The sequence below is a fragment of the Cyprinus carpio genome, chromosome B5 (assembly GCF_018340385.1).
Source record: "Cyprinus carpio isolate SPL01 chromosome B5, ASM1834038v1, whole genome shotgun sequence".
Lineage (NCBI taxonomy): Eukaryota > Metazoa > Chordata > Actinopteri > Cypriniformes > Cyprinidae > Cyprinus > Cyprinus carpio.
Window position 1 is genome coordinate 32013289 of NC_056601.1, and position 22959 is coordinate 32036247.

The window sequence follows — 22959 nt, forward strand, 5'->3', positions numbered from 1 at the left end:
CACGCCATTGAACCGGGGTGGTCTGCGTCGAAACTGAAGCGTGTAGCCGTTTTCTATGACGTTCCGCAACCAAACCGAAATGCCCGGAATGGATCGCCATGCGCGCGCGCAAAAAGACACAGAGGGCGAAGCGCCTCGCCCTCTGCATTCTGAACGACGCTGCTGTGTACCGGGATCGTTGTCAGAAAACTTACGGGACGAGTGTGAGCGCGCTGTGTGTTAGGGAGGGTCGTGCTTCGCCGATCAGTGGGGAGCGCGAATCTCCTGTTGAATGATTGAATGACACGCATGTGCGTGTGTGCGAGATGTTGAGAGCAAGCCGCGGCTGCGGAGGTCCGACACCTGACACCTGGGCGTGAGCCTTGCCAGATACACGGGGAAGCTGTGAGCCCGGTTCTATTGACGGTTTCACGGCTGTTTGTAAGGCCGTTATCACTGGGGGAGGAGAAAAATGCTCTTTTTGTGAGGGTGTCAGACTTTATTGCATTTTGAACATACACAAAACAGACATTCTCGTAGTCGCCTGCAACCGCCAAGGGGACTTCGTGAGAATATCTCAGACGCTTCGCAGCGGGCCCGCCACTCAGCGCTCTCCTCCTCTGCGCCCTCCCATCAGGAACGAGGTTTTTGATCCAATGGAGGAGCTCCCCCGGGACGGTTCCCGCCTTTCTTGAAGCCGTGACGCCTTTCTTTCGGTGTCCTCTGCCGAGCACGAGTTTTGGCGCGAACAGACGGCTCAGGATCTGGTGCTGATGCAGTGGAAGCAGCAGGGGGTCGCTTCGACAGCCGGTTGGAAGCAGATGAGGACCTACTGCGCGCAGAAGGCTGTGCTGCAGCCCGGCGCGGCAGGAAGTGATTCATCGCCCTAGAGCGTTTCTGTGCCTCTGAGAAAAGCTCCGCGACAGCCTCGACTGCATCTCCAAATAGGCCAGATGGAGATACAGGAGCGTTGAGCAGCGCCCTCCTGTCCGCATCCTTCAGCTCAGTGAGAGTAAGCCACAGATGCCGGTGGAGCACAACCATGTAGCCCATGCTCCGTCCGATCGCCTGGGCCGTCTTCTTTGTGGCTTTGAGCGCGAAATCCGTTGCTGCGCGTAAATCTTTACGACGCCTCCGGATCCGCCCCGCCCTCGTCCAGGAATTTCAGAAGCTGTGCCTGAAAAACTTGGAGCACTGCCATCGTGTGCAGAGCTGAAATTGCTTCTCCCGAGGCAGCGTACGCTTTGTGCGTGACGTTTGCGGTCAAACGGCAGGGCCTTGACGGCAGCATAGCACCTGTCTTTATAGAGGCAGAGGAGGGCAAGAGGTGCGCAGCGATGGATTCCTCGACGGGCGGAATGCGCGTATATCCACGGGCTTCCACCCCATCGACTTTGGTGAAAATTTTCGACCCCACCAGCGTGAGCGCGAGCCGATTGGGGCGCAGCCCACGCCTTAGCGACCTCGTCATGCAGGTCTGGGAGGAATGGGGCTCGTTTCCTCGGAGCAGCAGCTCGGCGGCCCGAGTAAAGGAACCAAGAATCCAACTTGCTCTTAGCTGGTTCGTCGGGGGATTCCCACTCTAAGCCTAGACCACTCACGGCCTTAGTGAGAATCCGGACGAGTTCATCCTGGAATGCAGCGTGTCCCTCCACTTCAGAGCGCTCCTCCGGAGAGCGGGCCCAGTCTTTCTCGGACGTCGTTAGGGACAGCGCCTCGTCGAAATCGTCGTCCCCCGGCGCACCGAATGAAATAATCTCCGATGCTCCAGCAGCAGGTTGAAGATCCTCCTCCAAGCACATTGGAGAGCGGGGGCCAGCAGGGGGGAGGTGAATTGCGCCATTCTGCGCGGTCGCCCACGTGCGGCTGTCGTCCCACCAGCGGCTCGCTGGCGGCGGTGGGGACATTGCCGAGAGAAATCACCGAGGGCGATATTCTTCCGGGCCCTAAGCACCCGCACTGAGAATTCTTCGCAGTGTGGGCAGCCTGACCCGTTGAGTGCTGCCTCCGCATGGGCGAGACCCAGGCAACGGATGCAGAACTCGTGAGTGTCTGGGGCCTCGATAGGCCCCCAACACAGCGTGCAAACTTTCGACATGCTGGAACGCCAAGAGGGAAATCCGTCTTCTTGCGTCTTCTCAACAGCTGTCTCGTAGGATAATTGAAAGCGGAAGATTCTGAGGTTATCATAGTGGCGAGGCCCCGCCCATATTTGCCGTCTTGACTGGCATTGGCCAGTGAGAGTTGCAACTTCACTGGCGTTGTGCAATAGGATTTCAGGTAGGTTAGGAAGGAAGGGAGTCCCCAAGGCGTTAACGCCATGTCGAGAGACCGTTCTCGAGAGGGAACCGGGAGTTTTCTGAGATCTACGACTTGTACCACGTGACCTGTGTACCACCTGACCACCGCAGGTTCTGTTTAGGGGTTGATGATGTTACCATAGAAAAGCATAATTCCGAGTCAGAGGACAGCTCAGAGTTGTCATCGTTGACAACGTCATGTGTTGTCATCTCGAAATTATGGTAATTACAATATGGCGTGAATGCAGCATTTTATCTCTATATTGATATTTTTCTGCTCCTCTTCTTTGCGTCGTTTCCTGCCTTGTGTCCCTGCTAATTTTATTTTTTCACTCATTTTTTAAAAATTATACTTTAAGAGCACATAAATGGCAAAACTATTTTAACTGCGTGTATCATGCATAATTAATGCCTGATGATGATTTATTATAATTACGTTATGACGCAGAAAGTGTTTAAATTAGTCCAACGTGTCATGATTTTTCGATGATGTCAATTTAAATTTTATTCTTACATTATTTTAATCAGTTTGATGATCGATCAGTACTAAAATTATGTTAACTATCAGAAATTATTTTACTTAATATATAGGTGTAGGAGTGCACGATGGTCACAAGAGGGCGCACTTCCAAAAAACATAAACAAAAACAAATCCCTTCAAAGGGTTACCCTCTGGAGTGAGAGCTTCAAAGGGTTGAAGGGTGTAAGAGACCAAACAACTGTTTCTTGAAGTGCCCTTCTGCGTCATAATCACGTGCCCACACGGAGGCCCCATCATCATGCAAAGAATCTGTGCAAAAGATCATGGGAGCCCAAAGTGTACATCAGTTGTACCCTTCCAAATCCTTCATTCCGAAGGGCCCTTTGAAGTGGCCAGTTGTGAGCACTTCGGTTTGGAACGACCCTTCAGTATGGCGGCCATGATTGTTTTCACTCCGAAGTGCCCTTCGGAGGGCGATATATCCCGTAAGGAACACACCGCAAGTTTGGTCTTAATATGCCAAACCGTTGCGGAGATATAGTCTCACATCCATTTTTGTGTGCTTTTCGTCAAATTTGTTTGTGCGTTATTCGAGAACGGTTTGAATAATCAACTTGAATTCCATAATTTTTTGCCAGCATGGTCTGTAGATGATCTGAGCCAATTTTGGTGAGAATCAGACAAACCGTCTAAGACTTTCGAAAAAGGATGTTTTTCTAACAATTAAAAGTAGCTAAAAAACTAAACCTTGCAACTTACCCGGCAAGCAGCGGAAGAAGAAGAAGAAGAAGAAAAAGAACGCCAACGGATACAATAGGCACCATCACACCTTCGGTGCTTGGCCCCTAAATACTACGTGTATGGGTTATAATTACATCAAATGGATAACAATGCATTATTAATACACAAGAACAGCTTTGTTTTAAAGATATGCAGCTGAGGTAATCATTTTATAATTTATTTATATAAATTAGAATTAAAAGATTATAAAGAATTCATTTTTATAACAAAAGTTTCCAATTCTACGGCTTTATTATAATGTTGGTAACCAAACAGATCAGTAGCCATTTAATTCCATACCAGTGATGTAGAATCAACATAGTGTCACGCTGATTCAATGACATTGATTTTTTTTTTTCCATTCCAACATTGTTTCACCGTTAACTAAATAACTAAATTTATTTTAGGAGCATTTGCCTCTCTCCATCTTCCCTGATATTCTCTGGCCACTCCAGTGGATTTTATTTATTTCATATGCGCAAGCCATTGTAGTGACATGACATAACTAAGCAAAGTTCTGTCTATATTTTAATGTTGCAATAATACATGCATAGACAAGCAGTAGTAATTTCCTGAAGTCTCCAGTAGAGCACGCCATTCCTTCACAATGACTGCTGTTAGCATTTATTTACTTGTGCAACTTATTTACATTTAAAATTTTAGCATATTTGATAACAATATATTCACATACTTAGTGTAGAAACACAAAAATATTTAAAGCATTATTTTCATCTCGTATTTAATTTTAGTAGTGTACATTTATTTATTGTAACTGACAGGTGTGATGATCAGTGGGGCTGAGTTTTCACCTTCAATATTTAATGCTGGGCCGAGAAATGGATAGAGTTTGTCAGTGAAAGACTGACCAGTGAAAGAGTAGATATGAGAGCTGGACTCCACATCATAAAAGGAGACCAGACCCTCCTCATAATCCACAAACACACCGACCCGCTGCGGAATCACTCTCACATACAGAGAGACCGTGGGATCATCATAGGCTGCATATTTATCCTCATTCCTCAGAACCACAGTCCAGTATCCATCACTGGGACTCAGTGAGATCTCTCCCTTCCTGTTAATGGATTCTCTGGCCACTCCTAAATCCCATTCAGTACTTTCCTTCACCTGCACCTCAAAATAAAATCTCCCTAAGGAGAATCCTTCCTTTCCCAGGACACAGACACATGAATCAAATCTTTCTGGATTGTCTGGGACGTCCTGACTAACACCTCCATATTTCACTTGTTTTCTATCTTCAGACAGGATGAGTTCAGGATGAGCCGTATCAGGATCCAATGTCACATCCACTGAGAAAACAGAGAACATGAATCACAACTACACAATACAAAGATTCTGTGATAATGATGTTCTTAATATTAATAGTTATAATCAGATTGTAGTGCAGTTATGAAGCTGTGAGTATGTGAATGTAAACGAGTGTAGTGCAGACAGCTCACTGTACCTGCATACTGCTGCATCCTCTTCAGCTCTGTAGAGACACACAGCAACAAAACATCAGAAGATCTTTGAGACTCATTCTGATATTATAAGATGATAAAAGTATATGGCTGTATGGGGTACAGTATTTTGATTTTGATGTACCAGTTTTTGTGAGTTTCTCATCTAGAGTGTGCTGCAGTTGAGTCAGAGCTCTCCTCAGAGTCTCCAGACTCACACGAGTCTTCATACTGATCTCAGGCCAGTTCCTGGTGTTTGTAGGGCTGCACAGAGATGAGTACATCTACAGCAGGAGAGAGGAGAAATCCTTCAGCATGAGGACTGAGTGTCATATACTGCATCATTATTGATCAGAGAGATGTTGACTGACCTGTAGAAGGTGGAGGTGATCTTCAGTGTGTGAGAGCTGCTCCAGCTCAGTGTTTCTCTTCTTAAGCTCAGTGATCTCCAGCTCCAGCTCTTCAATGAGCTCTTTCTCCTGTTTCTTTGCTGCTTTCTGCTGCTCCTCCATCATCTCTAGCAGTTCAGTCTGATATCTCTCAATGGAGCGGATGAGATCAGTGAAGAACTCAACACAGACTGCTTTCTCCTCCTCTGTGTTTCTCTGCTCAACCAGCCAGTCAACAAATGATTAGTGGTGTTTGTTAATACAGTTAGTGTTATATTCCTCATATTTCAGTGTAGTTTTTTTTAATCCCTCCAATGAATAACTTGCATTTTACAGAAATTTTTGCCATTTACTTTGTAATTGCTCTGACAAAGAAATAGGGTCTGAAACAAAGTAGATTAGTAGTACAGATTCCTTTCTGAATGAATCAGTGTTTTTGAACAAATTGGCTAAGCCAATGTATCAAAAACATTGACTCACTAAAGACAGTCACTTGTCACCACCTATCGGTACAATAATGTAACCTGCAGAAAGAGTCATTGTAACTCTCTGTGGAGGACTTGAACTCAATTATGTATAATAAATATTTAAATAAGTTTAATTAGATTATTTTAAACTCACCTTTCTTACTTCTGCTGAGTGTCTGATGTCTTGAATCTTCTCAATTCTCTCCTGGATCATTTGCTGCATGTCTTTCTGTGTCTTCATCAGTTGAGTCTACAGACACATTTACCATAAGAGAGATTTACTGTCTTCTGAGAAAACAATAGGTTTTCATAATGAACTCTCTTTTTATAAGATTAAAGAAATTTTGATTTGTCATTACATTTTGCAGTCTAAAAGCAGTTTATTAGTAACTTCTACCTTCTTCTCTTCACTCTCCTCTTCTAGAGGAACAGTGTTGTGGTTCTTGTGGTCTGTCAGAGCACACATCGGACACACACATGTCTGATCATCTCTACAGAACAGCTCCAGAGGCCTCTCATGTGTCTGGCATATATAGTCCTCCAGATTACTCACAGGCTCCATTAGTTTGTGTTTCTTTAAACCTGCCACTCTCAAATGACGCTCCAGATGAGTTTCACAGTAAGAGCTCTGACACACCACACATGACTTTAGGGCTTTCAGCTTTCTTTCCTCACAGATGTCACACAGAACATCAGGTTTTTTCTTAGGTGTTTTCTTCTTATAGTGATCTACAACCTCTCTGAGTGTGGTATTAATCTTGAGATCAGGTCTTTGGCTGAATGTTTCTTTACAGTAAGGACAGCTGCAGGTCTGGCTGCTGTCCCAGCACTTTTTCAGACAGGTCTTGCAGAAGTTGTGTCCACACGGAGTGCTGACTGGATCAGTGAACACATCCAGACATATAGAGCACTGAAGCTCTTCAGTCAGTCCACCACTGAAGGATGACGTGACTGGAAAGAGAAATGATGAAGATAAACTTGGACACACTGTTATGTAGACCAATATAAATTGTGCCTATGCCTATTTATTACAAAATAAACAAAACAAGTGTCTTTTTATTGACTTACGTGGAGGATCAATTAGACTTTGTCTCCTGGTCTTTCTTCTTTTTGGTGATGTTGGTGACGATTCTGCCATTGCTCTTCTCTTCTTCAAAGCCTTTACAAGAAAAAAAAAAGGATTTCACAGTATATATTATGATTAATGTATTGATATGAATCAACCAGCTAAGCCTATTTGCTTCATGTAATATTTTTTGGTCACTTGGGTTTCAATTATATATTGTTAAATAAAAGGTTTTAGAATCATATCAATTTATGTTGGTAATCAATAGGTAGCCTATCTATATTAATATTGTTTAATTTCTGTTTTGTGGGGAAAGAAATGAAGAAGAAAATGAATCTTTTCCACAAACATGTACTTCCATGAAATAAACATTGATACAGATACGGATGATGTATAACCAAGTATAATCTAATTTACTAAGTATAATATAAAGTATAATCTTGTCTTTCTACATTTTTATGTAGATTTTCACCTGCAGGTTAATTTACTTTCACTTTCCTTTCTGTATATCGTGTGACAAAATCACAGAAACGCCAAACATGATTATCTACAAAGAAATTACTACAGTTCTAATACAATTTCAGTCTAGTACACAACCAAAGTAGTTGACATGCTTAAACTTGTTTTGTTTTTTTCAACTTATTCTATTTTGACATAAAACATAAACCAGGCCACCTCGATTAGAAACTGCTGAGGACAATCTGTCTTATATTTCTATCACTTACCTGTAAATATCAGACGTGTCCACGAGGGTCTTTGAAAGATTTAATCAATAAACACCCTAGTAAATTATAAAATAATCAGTTAATGTCCATTTAATACGGGAGCCGAACGTAATTTCATTGAAAGAAACTTCATCAAACTTGTGCAGTTCAGGTTATGGTTTGAGACTTTTATTATGAAATCACAGCGCGGAAGTAGCCCTGGAAGGAAGCGTCCTCGCGATTCCCCCACGTGTGCGCCACACTCTCATGATTGCGGTGATGCAGACAAACATGGGAGAGATTGAGGACAGCACCGTGAGACCCAAAGTCACCGATGCTAAAGGCATCCTCAAACAGAACCGACAGTTCCTGGATTACTTCTGGGACATCGCGAAACCCGAGCGAGAAATCCGCCTCAAAGCGATCGAGGACTTGATTGAACACTTGAAGCAGAGCGAGAAGGTATGTTCATTTTAATATTGGCTTATCACTGGTGATCAATATTCTTGGCCGGAGTTGGTTGCTGTAGTTATTAGTGCTGTTTTATCAGCCGATGTAATAAGCTGTCATTATCTGAACAAAGCTCCACGTGGTTCTGGTTATTGATGTGCACACGTGGGTTTAATGGAGCTGTTGTACTGTATATGAGTTCTTCAGACTTTTCTGTCCATAGGATGAGAGAAAAAAGTTCGAATTTAAAGTTTGAATAACTTTTAATTAATTATGTTTCCCTAACATATATGTCTATTCTATCATGTATTTTTCCTATGAGCTGTATTGAATTATAGAAGTCATATTTTCAGTTAATATGCCATTATCAAAGAGAAAGTCCACCATAGCAACTGATTTCCAATGCATGCCGTTAATTGAAGAATCAAGCATGAATGATGTGACCTTGTTTGATAGTCAGTGGATTCAGATTCATGTCAGAAATGTATGTTTGCTTACTTTGTCTTGATGTTTTTGATCTAGCCGGATGAGTTGAAGTATTCACTGAAGAGACTGGTGGACGGTCTTTCTCACACAAGAGACGACGCTCGGTCTGGATACAGTGTTGCACTCGCTCAGGTATTTTAAACCAGACAAGCTGTATCATCTGCACATCTTTTTGTAGCAGTTATTAGATATGTGTTTGATTAATATTTGTTTGTGTATGAACTGCTGAGTGTATTTGAGGAGATCTCACTGAAATCCACACTAGACAGCGTCAAAGAAAAGCACAACCTCCAGAGAGCCAAAAAGGTGAGGATTTCATATCCTAATCATCGTTCTGTCATAATCATGGTTTCGTAATCAGACTCATAGGTTTTTGATGTGATGCTTCAATTCTTCTGACAGAAATTCATCAGAAATGCAGCGTTTGGGAATTTCTTCGGGGTGCTCGCTCTGTCTCAGTCCACACGTCTGCATAAGGTAAGAGAATCAGATTCGCAGGGTTGTGTTGTTGCTTTTAGATGGGCAAAAATAGCTGGAAATAGATTTTGGGTGCACTAATTATCTTGCATGTTATTTGGGATTTAGATAAACTCTGATTGTGCTGATGATCTTTCGCTGTGTCGTTTCTCAGGAGCCGCAGGTCATGTTGGAGTGTGTGAAGCTCCTGCAGAGTCTGTCCCAGTACAGAGAACACCTGAGAGACCTGCCCAGAAAAACCATGGTCGACATCCTGTCAGAGGTGATTACTAATGTATTATTCCTGTTTTCATTTTGTTGTACAGACATTGAAAGAGGCGCTCGAGTAGCATTACAAATAATGTGTATAACAATAACGTGTATATAAGAGTACTTTCAAACGATTAATCGCATCCAAAATAAAAGTTTTTGTTTACATAATATATGTGTGTACTGTGTAAATGAATTATGTATATATAAATACACACACATGCATGTATATATTTAAGAAAAATGTTATATTTGTATTAGTGCTGTCAAACGATTAATCGCATCCAAAATAAAAGTTTTTGCTTATAACATATATGTGTGTGTACTGTATATAATTATTATGGATATATAAATACACACGCCTGCAGGCATATATTTAAGAAAAATATGTTATGTTTATATATTAAATATATTTATATATGATATAATTTATATGAATATAAATATATACATGCAAATATTTTCAAAATATATGCTGTATGTGTGTGTCTATATATATATATATATATATACACATATATATATATGTATATGTGTGTGTCTATATATATATATATATATATACACACATAAATACATGCAGTATACACGCATATATTATGTAAATAAAAACTTTTGTTTTGAATGCGATTGATTGTTTGACAGCACTAAAATAGATTTATATGTAATATAAATATATACATGTAAATATTCTCAAAATATATACTGTATGAGTGTGTATTTATATATGCATAATAAATATACATAGAACACACATATATTATGTAAACAAAAACATTTATTTTGGATGTGATTAATCATTTGATAGAAGTAGTATATATTGAATAATGTAGTAATAATAATAACTACTATTATATTATATTATATTTATTATATAAAGTGAATGAATGTATACTACCAGTAAAAAGTTTGGAATAATTAACATTTTTTAATGTTTTTAGTCTTAGTCTTTTAGCTCACCATTTATTTGACCTTAATTGAGGTAAAAGCAGTAATATTGTGAAATATTGTTACAATTAAAAATAGTTGGTTTCTATTTGAATATATATTATGTGTCACATGATCCTTCAGGTATTATTGTTTTTTCAATTTCATTTTTTTTATGAATGGATCATCTTATTGAAAATGTCGAACATTTTTCCCAGGATCCTTTGAATGGGTAGTGTATTGTGGTTTCCATAAAATATTAAGCAGCACAACTATTTTCAATACTGTATAATAACATGATATAAGAAGAAGAAGAAGAAGAAATGTTTCTTGAGTAATCAGCATATAAGAATGATTTCTGAAGGTTCATGTGACATGGATTACTGGAGTGTGGCATTCAGATGAACTCTACATTGTGTTGATCTCTCGTTTCTATAATGTTTCATTTGCGCTGTGTTTTGTTGTATAGACGCCGAAGGAGGTGTTTGAAGAGGTGCTCCTGAGCGCCCTGCAGTCTGACCTGACCTCTGCCCTCAACACTCCCGAGCAGCTAGAGCTCCTCCTGGTGGCCATGCAGAAGTTCCCCTCTGTGCTCAAGCCCAAAAAACTCAAGAAACTATTGGGAGCCGCAGCAGTCATTACTAAAGAGAACATGCCAAAGTGAGTGTGTCTGACTCCCTTTTCTGCTTTCTTACTCTGCATGTTTTGACATTCTTATATATGCTAAAATAATTGTTTAATTATTCAATTGTAAAATTGTATCTGTTTCAATTTGTTTTAGTTACTTATTTTATGTCAAATTTATAGTAAACTTTAAATTGATTTTTAAATTAGGTATGGAAATATACACTATGTAAATAAAATGTATTAATTCATAATATGAAATAATCTATGTAATTATTAATTTTATAATGATAATGTAATATTTTTTTATCATGCTGATTTTATTTGAAAAAATACTAAATGTTGTTTTAGACAACATTTCATGTTAATATAATTAGTTTTTTCAGTTGCATATTTATTGTGTTGACTTGATTTGAAAATGTAGTTTTACATGTGGTAGGTTAAAACATGCTTATATTTTGTGTGCTTCATTGTTTTATTAACTCTTATGATGTGTGCTCCCAGGCTGGTGGAGGTTTTAAAGATGGCCGCTCGCTCTGTGAAGAAGGACAACATTCTGCCCCCAGTCGCGTTAGACTTGTTACAGGCGTCTCTGCGGGAGGACAACTTCGAGATGTTCTGGAATGAAGCCATTATCAAAGGCATGCTGTCAGAGATGCCGGGACCCACACAGTGAGTTTAACGTGTAACCAAACCTTAAAGGGATACTCCACCCCAAAATGAAAATTTTGTTATTAATCACTTACCCCCATGTCGTTCCAAACCCTTAAAAGCTTTGTTCATCTTCGGAACACAATTTAAGATATTTTGGATGAAAACCGGGAGGCTTGTGACTGTCTCATAGACTGCCAAGTAAAATACACTGTCAAGATCCAGAAAAGTATGAAAAGCATCATCAGAATAGTCCATCTGTGGTTCAACCGTAACATTATGAAGCGCTACAATACTTTTTGTACGCAAATAAAACAAAAATAATAACTTTATTAAACAATTCGTATCCTCTGTGTCTCTCCACTTCAGCGTAGCGCCATTGTGATTTGGAGAGACACAAAGGAGACAAATTGTTGAATAAAGTCGTTATTTTTGTTTTATTAGTGTACAAAAAGTATTGACGTCACTTCATAACGTTACGGTTGAACTCCTGCTATACTTTCCTGGTGATGCTTTTCATACTTTTCTGGACCTTGACAGTGTATTTTACTTGGCAGTCTATGAGACAGTCACAAGCCTCCCAGTTTTTATCCAAAATATTCTTTTCCGAAGACGAACGAAGCTTTTATGGGTTTGGAAAGACATGGAGGTAAGTGATTAATGACAAAATTTTCATTTTGGGGTGGAGTATCCCTTTAACCTGCTAATTTATCTGTCTAATATTCGGCCAGATATGGGTACGCCTGGTTATTACTTCACTGCATTTGATTATTTTTTATTATTAGTTATTTAGTGTTTTATTTATTTAGTTTTACTTGAATTTTATTTCAAATTTTATTTTAAATATATTTTTAAAATGTATTTTATTGATTTTTTTTTTTTTAGTAAAGTTTTAGTTCTTTAATATGTATTTTATAATAGAAAAATTTTGTTAAAATGTTAAAAGCACATTGTTTGATTGTTATTTAATTTGATTTAATTGCATTTTTATTTTATTTTATTTTTTTGTCTTGATAAATAAATGTAAGTTAAAATGGAATCATGTGAACAAGAATAGTTTCAATACCAGTTAGAATATGATGACCAAAACACATGCTTTCTTCTTTCTGTATGATCAGTTATTTAGGTTTCCGGTTGTTGGGAGCATCTCTGCCGCTGCTGTCAGTCCCTCAGCTCGAGTTTGTCCTGTCCGGTGATGTGATGAGATACTACGGTCAACACATGCTGTCCGCACAGGTCTGTCTTTACGTGATGTGTGTGTTTCACGTTTAATTTACACCATTTAACTCTGCTGGAAATTATCGATCACTTGAATTAAAAGTAGTGAGATAAATTACATTGGTGTTGCGTACTGTTTAACATTTATACATGTGCATATTGTACTAGTATTGCATTCTGAATGTAACCTGTGCCATAATATTGTATGTTTATTGTGCGTGTCTCCCATCAGCTGGCATACCGATTCAAGTTTGCTCCAGAAATGGAGAAGTACGTGAGTGAGTTCATGCAGGGCTGCGCTGACGCTGACAAACAGCTCGCGGTGGTGCTCGGCTTCACTCAGCTCACTAACCAGGGCTACCCCGTGGTCCCGTCCTCCTGGAAGGTTCTGGAGCACATGGATCTGTGTGCACTGCAGCAGTATGTGAAGTGGCTGATGGAGGCCTTCTGCAAGCCCCAGCTGGAGAAATGCTTGGACTTCAGCACCCGCAGACAGAAAGGAAACCAGGAGTCTGAAGTAGAGTGAGTTCACGCTGGATTTTCCAAGAATTGACTGTTTTAAAATCATCAAGAATAGAGATTTAAAAAAGTGTTTTCGCTTAAGTAAAGCCATATGATGGTAAAGTAGTGATAGAAATATTATGGCTTTATAAATGTATATAAGTATTATTATATAAATATAAAAATGATTGCTATTAATAGTTATTATATGCAGTATACTAATAATAGTAATCATAAGATTTATATATTAATTTATACATTAATAATAACTATATTAGTAGTAGCATTTAAAATAATAAGAATTTAAATAAATGCATATACTGTTAATACTATTGTTTTATATAATTTTATAATATACTATTATTTTATATATCAAACTATAATGTAGATCAATACAATAAATACCAAAATAATTTAGAATTTATATAAAATGTATATTTTTATACATAAATAATAAGATCATGTTAAATTATATGATGACATTAATATGACAAGATTAATTTGTTTAGTAATTAGTAAGTTATACAAATTACAAATGTGCAGGCATTTTGCGTCTCGTGGCAATATCACATTTATTCTGATTTATTTCTTGCTGTAGGAGTGACAGCTGCGTTGCCAGGTTTCGTAAATGGATCGTTCCACGCCTCTCTTTCATCGTGGAAAACCATCAGATTAAGAAAGAGGAGGGTCTTGTCATGAAAATGGCTAGGTAACTCATCTTTAGATCTCACTAATGGTCTCTCCGTGACTCTGTGGCTCTCCTGTGATGCTTTATCCTTCTTCTGTAGGTTTATTTTCTTCCACGCCTTCTTTGATGTGAAGAAACCCACTCCAGAAATCCCTGAGACGGTGCAGGCTCTCTCAGTGCCCATCGATCAACAGACACGAGCCACTATCTCTTCAGCCTTCTATGGGTCAATTACACTTATCAGTCACATTTTTTTAATTAAATGAAAAATTTAATCTGTCATAAGTTATTAAATGTAAAGTCATTAATAGTAAAATGAAGTATATATATTTCATCTCCTCCAGTCTTCTGCAGGGCCTGAACTCGATGGCTGTGCTAGGAGATTCTCCCGAGGCGGAGAAGCTGAACTCCAGGAGGATTCTGGGAGTGAAAGCTGATGGAAGCATGTGGATCTACTGTGTGGTCCAGTACGCCACCACGCTGCTCAACCAGAGCAAACACGTCCAGTGCGTTCAGACCCTGAGTCCAGAGCAGAGGCAGGGCTGGGACAGGTGACGTATCCTGAGAAACACTACTGTTTTCCACATTATGAATGTAAATAAGAGAGGTGAGGTTAGATGGACTGCAGCTCAAATGCTCTTCTTAGTGATTTTGTGTTGTGTGTGTTTAGTATGCTGGAATCAGTGGAGGCCTTGAGGAAAAAAGCAAAGAAGTCTTCTTCACCTGAACACACAGCATTTCAGTACCTCTTCCTTCTCGTTGGGATTCAGATGTTCAAGGTTTGTTTCTTTTAGTGATTTTTTTTTTCTTCTTCGTAACGATTATCAGTTAAGCATTCCTGAAGCTTGTAAAGTAGAGCAGGTGCTAGAAACACCAGGGTTATCGTGGGTTCGATTCCATAGGGAATCCATGAACCAGTAAAATGTGTACTTTGATTGCAATGCAAGTTGCTTTGGATAAAAGCACGATCTACCAAATGCATGAAAAAAAAATTTAATAAACTACTCATGTTAATTATTATTAATAATTTATTTTAAAATCAAATAAATTTGTGAGGTCCAGCATCATGGGGAGGACTTTGTTTTAATGCCTGTTCATTTTGCTGTTTGAAAATGGTTGTTTGAAATAAAGTACAAGATAAAATAATGTGCTTTAAATTCCTATTCCAAATAAAATGTGATTGATGAAATAATTTCAGAAAGTGCTGAAGACTTTTATTTTGTGATCTTAACACAAATGTTGTTTTTCTTTCCTCGCTCCAGGCTCCAGATGAAAGTTTGGAGCTGTTGAATGATTTGCGGACCTGCGTGGAGAAAGCTCAGGCTAAGAAATCTAAAAAGAAGAAAGCGAGTAAGTTGGAGCAATTTAGTGCAGTTAATGGATTTAATGTTTTTTGATTTGTAGTCTGCTCTTGATGATGGGGTGTTTGTGTGTGTGTGTGTGTTACAGAAGGCGAGAGCTGTGTTGAGGAGCCGCACTGGGTGGAGGTGGTTGTTGAGATCCTGCTGTCGCTCCTGTCTCAGCCCAGTCGTCTCATTCGCAGTGTGTGTAAAGCTGTGTTTAGCCGGATCTGTCCTCACCTCACCCAAGAGGCACTCAGCTCCATCCTGAACGTAAGAGACTGCTGACTAATTAACAGTGCTATTTTAGTATTAGTTACATACTATTATGATAACATTTTAAATCGGCTTATACTTATATTTTTAGGTTTTATTTAATTTTTTTTGTTTGTTTTAGTGAATGTGCATTTTCATATATTTCTGTTTAGCATTTTGTATTTATTTTTTCTTTAACTAAAACTTAGTTCAGTCTAATAAATAAATATATTTATATATATATATATGTGTGTGTGTGTGTGTGTGTGTGTGTGTGTGTGTGTATAATTTTAGCTTTAAGAGGTGGGTTTTAAAACAGCAGCTTCTTCATTGCCTTACAGCTCTTGTTTTCATAACTGTACACCGTTTAATTTTACCCACAGTGCATTTAGCTTCCTTGATGTGACGTTTTTCTGAGCCAAACTGAATATTCTAGAGGAAATAATGTAGAGCAAGGTTTTATTTGATCAGGATTTGACTGGATCGTGGATGTTAGGCTGAGATATTATTCAGTAAATCTACATTTTTGTCAGTCCACACAAGTGTGATTAAATCAGAGAAAGTAATTGCATGGTTAAAAAAAAAAAAAAAAAACCTGTTATACTTGTTATTACTTGCACTACTGTCTGTACATCCAGAATCCATTTGCACACTGGAATATTTTTCTATGCACTTTTTAAATGTCCATTGCACTCGTGTTTTATACAGCTTATACATATTCATTTGTAAATGATGTTCATATGTTCATAGTTTCAGCTTGTAGTGCACATACACTTATTACATAATCCATCTGTAAAGTATGTTCATAGTACACCTATCCGTCTATCATGCTGATAGTATTTAAAATCAGTAAATTATGTCCATAGTACTGACTTATCTGTATATTTATTGTACATTTGTAACATATTGTAGACATTGTATATCCTGTACTTACTGCTTATTGCACTTCTGGTCAGATCTGCATTTCGTTGCCTTGTACCTTACATGTGCAATGAAAATAAAGTTTAATCTAATCTAATGATGTGAATTTTTTATATATATATATATAATATATATATATATATATATATATATATATATATATATATATATATATATATATATATACATATATACATATATACATATATATGTGTATATATATATATATATGTAAATGTGATTATTTGTGTGGTATAAGACTCCTATAATATATTGAGAAAGTAAATAGGATCTGTTTTGATTGATTTTTAGGTTCTAGACCCCAACAAGGATGAGGATGAAAGCGGAGTTATGGTGACTGATGAGAAAGAGAAAAAGAGAAAACATAAAGAGGAAGACAAGCAAGATAATGAAGAGGAGGAGGAGGAGGAGGTAAGACTGAACATCGTGAATATTTATACCAGCAAACTGAACAATTTTGCATCTAATTCTGTAAATTTCAAATGTTTCCCTTCTATCTTTTTTAATTTCATCAGGATGAAGATGGTTCTGATTCCTCCTCTGATGATGAAGAGGATGAGGATGAAGACATGGAGGAAGGAAAAGAGGTGGATCAGAACTTCCGTTTGGATTTGATGAAGGTTCTGCAGGGTCAGAATGCTCTGGTATGAACAAAGAAATTAATTTTCACTGTATAAACAAATGTTACCTAGAATGGGCAGGATAATTTGAGACTTCCAGAAAACTCTGATAACACAAAGAGGGAATCAGCAGCAGCTGATGTTCTGTTGTTCTTGTTTAGGCCACTGAAGAGGATGGCAGTGACGAAGAGGAACTGGATGATGCGGCCATGATGAAGCTGGACGGAAGCCTGGCTTCTCTCTTTCTGGAGCATAAGAAAAAGATCCAGGCCAAAAAAGACGAGAAGGACAGACTCCGCAAAGAAAAGGTCCTCGTTCGGGACTTCAAGATTAAAGTATGGGGCTGTTTCTCATTTATTTTTAGTATTAGTATTATCTATAAGTTTTGAAGAGATGCATTGTTTTAAGTTAGTTGTAGTTGTTCACATATTGAAATAAAATAAAATAATATTTATTTCACTGTAAAGTATCAAATGAAGTAGAACTTCCAGTGTATGTTGTGTGTGTATATGTATTTAATATTTTTATATTTTAACATTAATATATGTGATGGTGCTATAAAAATTAGGGAGGTTGAGTTGTTCAACTAGTTATTTTTAGACTATTATTTTAACAAGACTATTTACTTTTTTATTTGTTTATTTATTTCATATATATTATATTATATAAATATATATTTCTTCTAAATAAATGATGACAGTTTGCACAGTAAAACTCTCCGTCGCTACAGCCATATTACAGTCACAGATGACTTTGTTGCAATTCATCTTGCAAAGTTTTGTTGAGTGTTTTTTGAGCAATACATTTGTGTTAAAAATTGTCCAACATTTACATATTCTGTAAACATGTCCGATTGCGTGTAGGTGAATCTGAAACCTGCCTTAGTATTCAGGGTTTCCTTAAAACTGATTAGTGACTAATGGGTTTTGGAGGCTGATTTAAGTCATTTGGTGTGTTGTTGTCAGGTACTGGACATGGTGGAGATGTTCTTGAACAAACAGGGGAGCAGCGCTCTGGTTCTTGGTATGGTGGAACCGCTGCTCAGCGTGATCGAGAACGGGATGAGCTCCGAAACCAGCCAACAGGAACAGGACTTCCTGCGCAAGGCTGCAGACATCTTCAGGTTAGGAGTGCTATGTTAGTGTTATTTGTGTACTTTTAAAGTATGTATTGAGATTTCTAATTAGCTTTTATGTCTTTTAATGTTTCAGTATAGCTCGTTTCAATTTTATTTTTAATAATTTTAGTACCAAAACATTTTAGTCTTTCATCTGATGTTTTAGGAAACTTAAAATTTTTACTTGATAATAACAAAACACTGCAGCTGAGATTCAGCTCACAGAATTTGACCTTTTCTTTATGTATTTAATAGTTATAGTTTGTCGCTCTGTCTCTGATTGGCAGGAATCGACTCTGTCGTGCGAAGTATTATTGCAGGGAAACCGACGGACGAGAGGCGGAGCTTCATGAAATGCTTGAGCGTCTGATTGGTCGAGCTCAGAAGCTGACAGACTCGTCTGTGTCTCCGTACTACTTCAGGTGAGGACTTATTAATGCTTATTAATCCCATGTTGCAGGAAAAGACAAAAAGATCTACTTGTAGTGTACAAACTCTCATATATGTTCATTGTGTGTCTACTTTTGGTGTGTTTGTTTCTTTAAATCACATTGTTATTGTTTTGTAGTGCTGCTCTCTATGTGCTGAAGGTGTTGAGAGGCGTTGTGAGTGAACAGGACTCAGCAAACGCACCGTCAACACCAGCAGAGGTAGGTTAATCTTCAATAGACACACTGTTGTTAATCTCTAAGTACTGAGGTTAATGAAGTAACTTGTCTGTTGATCACAGCTAAGGCTTATGGGTAAAATGGATGTTGAGAGGGTCACGACTTGCTTCAAAAATGCGTTGACATCTTTCTTGACGAAGAGGAAAAGCCCTCTCACTGGAGCCATGTTCATCGACCTCTTCAGCAGATTCCCTGTGAGTCAAAATAACTGTATTGAATAATCATAATTAATGGGGGGGCAGACTTGAGCAGAAGAAGATATTTGGGTATCGTCAACTGAAAGTTTAAAATTACTGAACTTATTAACATTGTAGTGGCAATTAATAAAATTTAAATATTATAACAACTAATTTAAAAATGGGTATTATCCGCATAACAATGAAATACAAGTGGAATTAGGCTGAGGGCTAATGTAAAAATGGGTATTATCCGCATAACAGTGATAGCCCAGGCCATACTTCTGAATAATCTGCCCAAGAGGCAGCATGTACAGGTGCATCTCAATGAATTAGAATGTCGTGGAAAAGTTCATTTATTTCAGTAATTCAACACAAATTGTGAAACTCGTGTATTAAATAAATTCAGTGCACACAGACTGAAGTACAAACCCGATTCCATAAAAGTTGGAACACTGTACAAATTGTGAGTAAAAAAGGAATGGAATGATTTACAAATCTCATAAACTTATAAATTAGAATATCGATAACATATCAAGTGAGACATTTTGAAATGTCATGCCAAATATTGAAAAAAATTTTGGATTTCATTACACATTCTAAGCAAAGTTGGGACAGGTAGCAATAAGAAGCGGAAAAGTTAAATGTAAAAGGAAAAGGACATTTTGCAACTTTAGGTTGACATGTTGTGTATAAAAAGAAGTGACAGAGTCTAAGAAGTCAAATGGGCAGCATCACCAAATCACCCAACCCAAATTGGACGAAAGGAGTTTCTTAGAGAAAAAATGCAAAGAGTTTGAAGGTATCATCAACTGAAAGTATCATCCAAAATTCAGAGAATCTGGAACAATCTCTGTGCGTAAGGGTCAAGGCCGGAAAAACCATACTGGATGCCCATGATCTTCGGGCCCTTAGACGGCCAATGCATCACATACAAATGCTACTGTAATAGGAAATCACAACATGGGCTCAGGAATACTTCCAGCGAAAACATTGTCGGTAATTTACCAGCAAAAAGAAGCTTCTAAAAATCCAGAAGGCGCAGTCCAAAATAAAACCCTGAAAAAAAGAAAAATTCTGAAAATAAACACCCTAACACAAATCCTCATCCTCAGATCTCTTTTTATTAGGTCAACAAACCGAGAACGAGTATTAAGATGACTACAAAATAATAATAATGATTATTAAATACTACAAAATAATAATAATGATTATTAAATACGTTTTTATTATTATTACATAAAATATTAAAATAAGAAGAATTACTGTTGTAATAGTTTTAATGTTAAAATGAATTAATTGTATTTAATAACACTAACATTTAATAATCTTTCAGTTCAACTGTAAAATCACAATACTAATATTTATTAGTTAATGTCCTTATTTTATATTTCCAAAATGCACGTAATAAGCAACCCAGACTCACTTAGTAACATAAATCACAGCTTTTATGATTCGGTAATAACACAAAGCCATATTGCCATATTAATTTTATTTAGATTAATCGTTCAGCTCTGTATAAAGGTAGACAGCTCAGTGTTGGTGAGTTTTGATATGGCAAACATCACTATTACTATTGGGAATTTTATTAGTACTGGGAAAAGTATTAGTAAAATTAATTAAACCTCAAATAAATGTTTTGACATGCACTGAAAAACACAGAAGTTTTCTGCAAAATGTGTCTCATGAAAGCACTTAATTGGCGGAAACTGATCGGTTTGTGTTATGTTTGAAGTGTTGTGTGTGAACCTGTTGGACACGGCTGTGGAGAACATCACTGCTGGAGTGAGGGAGCATCAGCAGGTAAATGAAGCTGATCCATCTGTGTTATAGTGTATTGGAGCAGCTCATGAATATTTTGGATGTAGAATCAGTTACTGTATACTTGAATTATAATGTACTGTCTTAAGCGTGTGTGTATGTGTTTATTTATTTATTTATTTTTTCCGGTTGTTTAGGGTCAGGCATGTCTCATGGTGCTCAGGGCCCTGCAGTCTAAAGACGTGAAGAACCTGATGTCTGATGCCCAGGGCACTGAGCTGCATCAGAAAGTTGTGGACCAACTCGCCAAGGTAGACTTTTCAACGTTTAATGGTCAGCGCTGTTGAAACATCAGTAGTTGGCATAAGTTCCAGTGAAATTCATTTGCATGTATTGTTAATATTGATACAAATTTATAAAAATTGTTTTTTAAATATTAGTTATTTTTTAGTAATGTAAAAAAAGTTAGTTTTTTAAACAATAATTATACATGGACTGTATGTTTGTGTGTGCATAATATAATATTTAATATCTATACTAAAATGTATCCCTTTCTTCCAGAGTTTTGAAGATGTACAGTGTAAGAATAAAATGGTTCGTGAGAAGATAGTCAAGGCGCTAGAGCTCTGTCAGCATCTTGTCAGATCCGTTCACACTCAGGTATTAAATCAACGTTTTTACTAAAACTTCTGCTTTTACAAGGTATTCTCTATGAGTGTTGTTTCTTTCTGAGCAGGAGATGCCGGTTAATCTGGAGCTCCTTCAGAAAGTTCTCAAGTCCATGAACGCTGAAGGAAGCCTGCAGAAACCAGGACAGCTGGAGGACATGTACTGGAGCGTGATGAAGTTATTTTGCATCCTGTGAGTCACGGTTTTCAAATCTGTTTTGATTGTAATTTTAAATGTGTATGTGTATGCTTAACTACCATGCAGAAATTTGGGGAAAAGTCTCTCACAGTAAAAAAAAAAACAGTGTGAAATATTAGTGCAGTTTTAACAAATAACTGTTTTCTATTTCAATATATTTTTAAATGTAGTTTATTCATATGATTAAAGCTGAATTTTATGTATCTTTAATGTTTGAAGTATTACATAATAAAAGTAGTTTTCATTACATTCGTTTCAAGTATTAAACAATTTCCAGCAGATTTAACTGAAAATGAACCTGTCTTTAATGTCTCTCTTTCTTTGCTTTATTTTAGAAAGCCAAAGATGGAGAAGGTGAAGAAAGTTGTAGAGGCAGAGCAGACAGAAGAGACCACAAAGAAGAACAAGAAGAAGAAGGGGTTCCTTCCTGAGACAAAGAAACGCAAGAACCGTAAGAAGCCCACCGTCCTGGAGGGAAAAGAGACACCAGCCTCCACAGAAGGAGCATCAGGAGGGGAGAAGAAGAACAAGAAGAAAAACAAGAAGAGGAAACAGCAGGGAGGCGAAGGAGAACAGACACAAAATCAGCCGGCCACGAAGAAAGCCAAAACACAGCCGCAACAAAACAAGAAGAAGAAAAAGAAAGGAGGACAGCAGGAAGCTGATGGGAAATAATTGGACAATATGATGTAACTCAGTGTAAAGAGAGAAACTGTGTTATTGTTTCGGAGAGCTGTATTACTTGCCTGTTTGTGATTACTTGCATGATACAATTTTTGTAAAAGCAATTGATGAAATACTAAAAGGCGTTTTATTCTTTCTGTGGTTTCAGTGTTTTTACTGTGCAAAGTAAAGTAAGGTGTGCGGCAGTCATTGAAAATTACTTGATGAGGTATATTCCAATCATATGGTTAAAATACAAATAACACAAATGGGAAATACTGCAGTGACTAAACAAGAACAAGTGCAGAGAAGCGCTACTGTATATCAATTCTTGGTGGATGCACTGATCTATTTAATGACTCTACGTACTGTACAATCTCTATTAGAGATCAGTGAGTGGATCACACTGAAACAAATCAATGCTTGCAGGAAATCAAGAGTATAATAAGACCAGCAGGACCAAAACATTGATCTTTGAACCTAAATTAAAGATGGGTTGTGTATCTAAACTGGCATAAATGTGTGAATGGACAGATGGAAACAATGTTGCATCCCACATGAAACAAAAAAAGTAGTTTTAAGCATCAAATATTTGTATTTTACTCTTCCTTAAAATGGCTTTGTCTCTCAATGTTAAGCGTATCATCATTAGTTGA

General features: G+C 37.7%; 2 protein-coding genes across 3 annotated transcripts; one reads left to right on the forward strand and one right to left on the reverse strand.

Annotated features, from left to right (window-relative positions):
• Positions 1 to 3773: 3773 nt before the first annotated feature.
• On the reverse strand, positions 3774 to 7808 carry LOC109090708 (E3 ubiquitin-protein ligase TRIM39-like). Its single transcript, XM_019104541.2, has 8 exons — positions 7645 to 7808; positions 6922 to 7012; positions 6251 to 6804; positions 6008 to 6103; positions 5369 to 5602; positions 5143 to 5281; positions 5003 to 5029; positions 3774 to 4847 (listed from the first exon to the last, which is right to left on the reverse strand). The coding sequence occupies exons 2-8, from the start codon at positions 6989 to 6991 to the stop codon at positions 4300 to 4302; spliced, it is 1668 nt and encodes a 555-aa protein (XP_018960086.1). The 5' UTR covers positions 6992 to 7012; positions 7645 to 7808; the 3' UTR covers positions 3774 to 4299.
• Positions 7809 to 7826: 18 nt separating this feature from the next.
• On the forward strand, positions 7827 to 22459 carry LOC122137313 (myb-binding protein 1A-like protein). Of its 2 annotated transcripts, none has more exons than XM_042723156.1 (27): positions 7827 to 8085; positions 8596 to 8691; positions 8782 to 8865; positions 8962 to 9036; positions 9191 to 9298; positions 10682 to 10872; positions 11341 to 11508; positions 12606 to 12723; positions 12938 to 13227; positions 13805 to 13915; positions 13995 to 14120; positions 14239 to 14445; positions 14565 to 14673; positions 15157 to 15244; positions 15344 to 15507; positions 16723 to 16842; positions 16947 to 17075; positions 17213 to 17386; positions 18017 to 18174; positions 18456 to 18590; positions 18737 to 18818; positions 18899 to 19030; positions 20747 to 20815; positions 20971 to 21084; positions 21335 to 21433; positions 21510 to 21634; positions 21976 to 22459. In XM_042723156.1, the coding sequence occupies exons 1-27, from the start codon at positions 7891 to 7893 to the stop codon at positions 22313 to 22315; spliced, it is 3807 nt and encodes a 1268-aa protein (XP_042579090.1). In that variant the 5' UTR covers positions 7827 to 7890; the 3' UTR covers positions 22316 to 22459. The 2 variants fall into 2 exon arrangements, with proteins under 2 accessions (XP_042579090.1, XP_042579091.1); XM_042723157.1 differs by having other exon boundaries at positions 16723 to 16839.
• The last annotated feature ends 500 nt before the right edge of the window (positions 22460 to 22959 follow it).

Excerpts from the sequence above, each read along its gene's own strand:
- LOC109090708 (XM_019104541.2), bottom strand. The coding sequence starts at position 6,991 with ATGGCAGAATCGTCACCAACATCACCAAAAAGAAGAAAGACCAGGAGA. Across the intron at positions 5,603-6,007 it reads ACTCAGCAGAAGTAAGAAAG|AGAAACACAGAGGAGGAGAA; the intron begins GTGAGTTTAAAA and ends CTGGTTGAGCAG. Across the intron at positions 5,282-5,368 it reads ATCACCTCCACCTTCTACAG|ATGTACTCATCTCTGTGCAG; the intron begins GTCAGTCAACAT and ends CTCCTGCTGTAG.
- LOC122137313 (XM_042723156.1), top strand. The coding sequence starts at position 7,891 with ATGATTGCGGTGATGCAGACAAACATGGGAGAGATTGAGGACAGCACC. Across the intron at positions 11,509-12,605 it reads GAGATGCCGGGACCCACACA|TTATTTAGGTTTCCGGTTGT; the intron begins GTGAGTTTAACG and ends CTGTATGATCAG. Across the intron at positions 21,085-21,334 it reads TTGTGGACCAACTCGCCAAG|AGTTTTGAAGATGTACAGTG; the intron begins GTAGACTTTTCA and ends CCTTTCTTCCAG.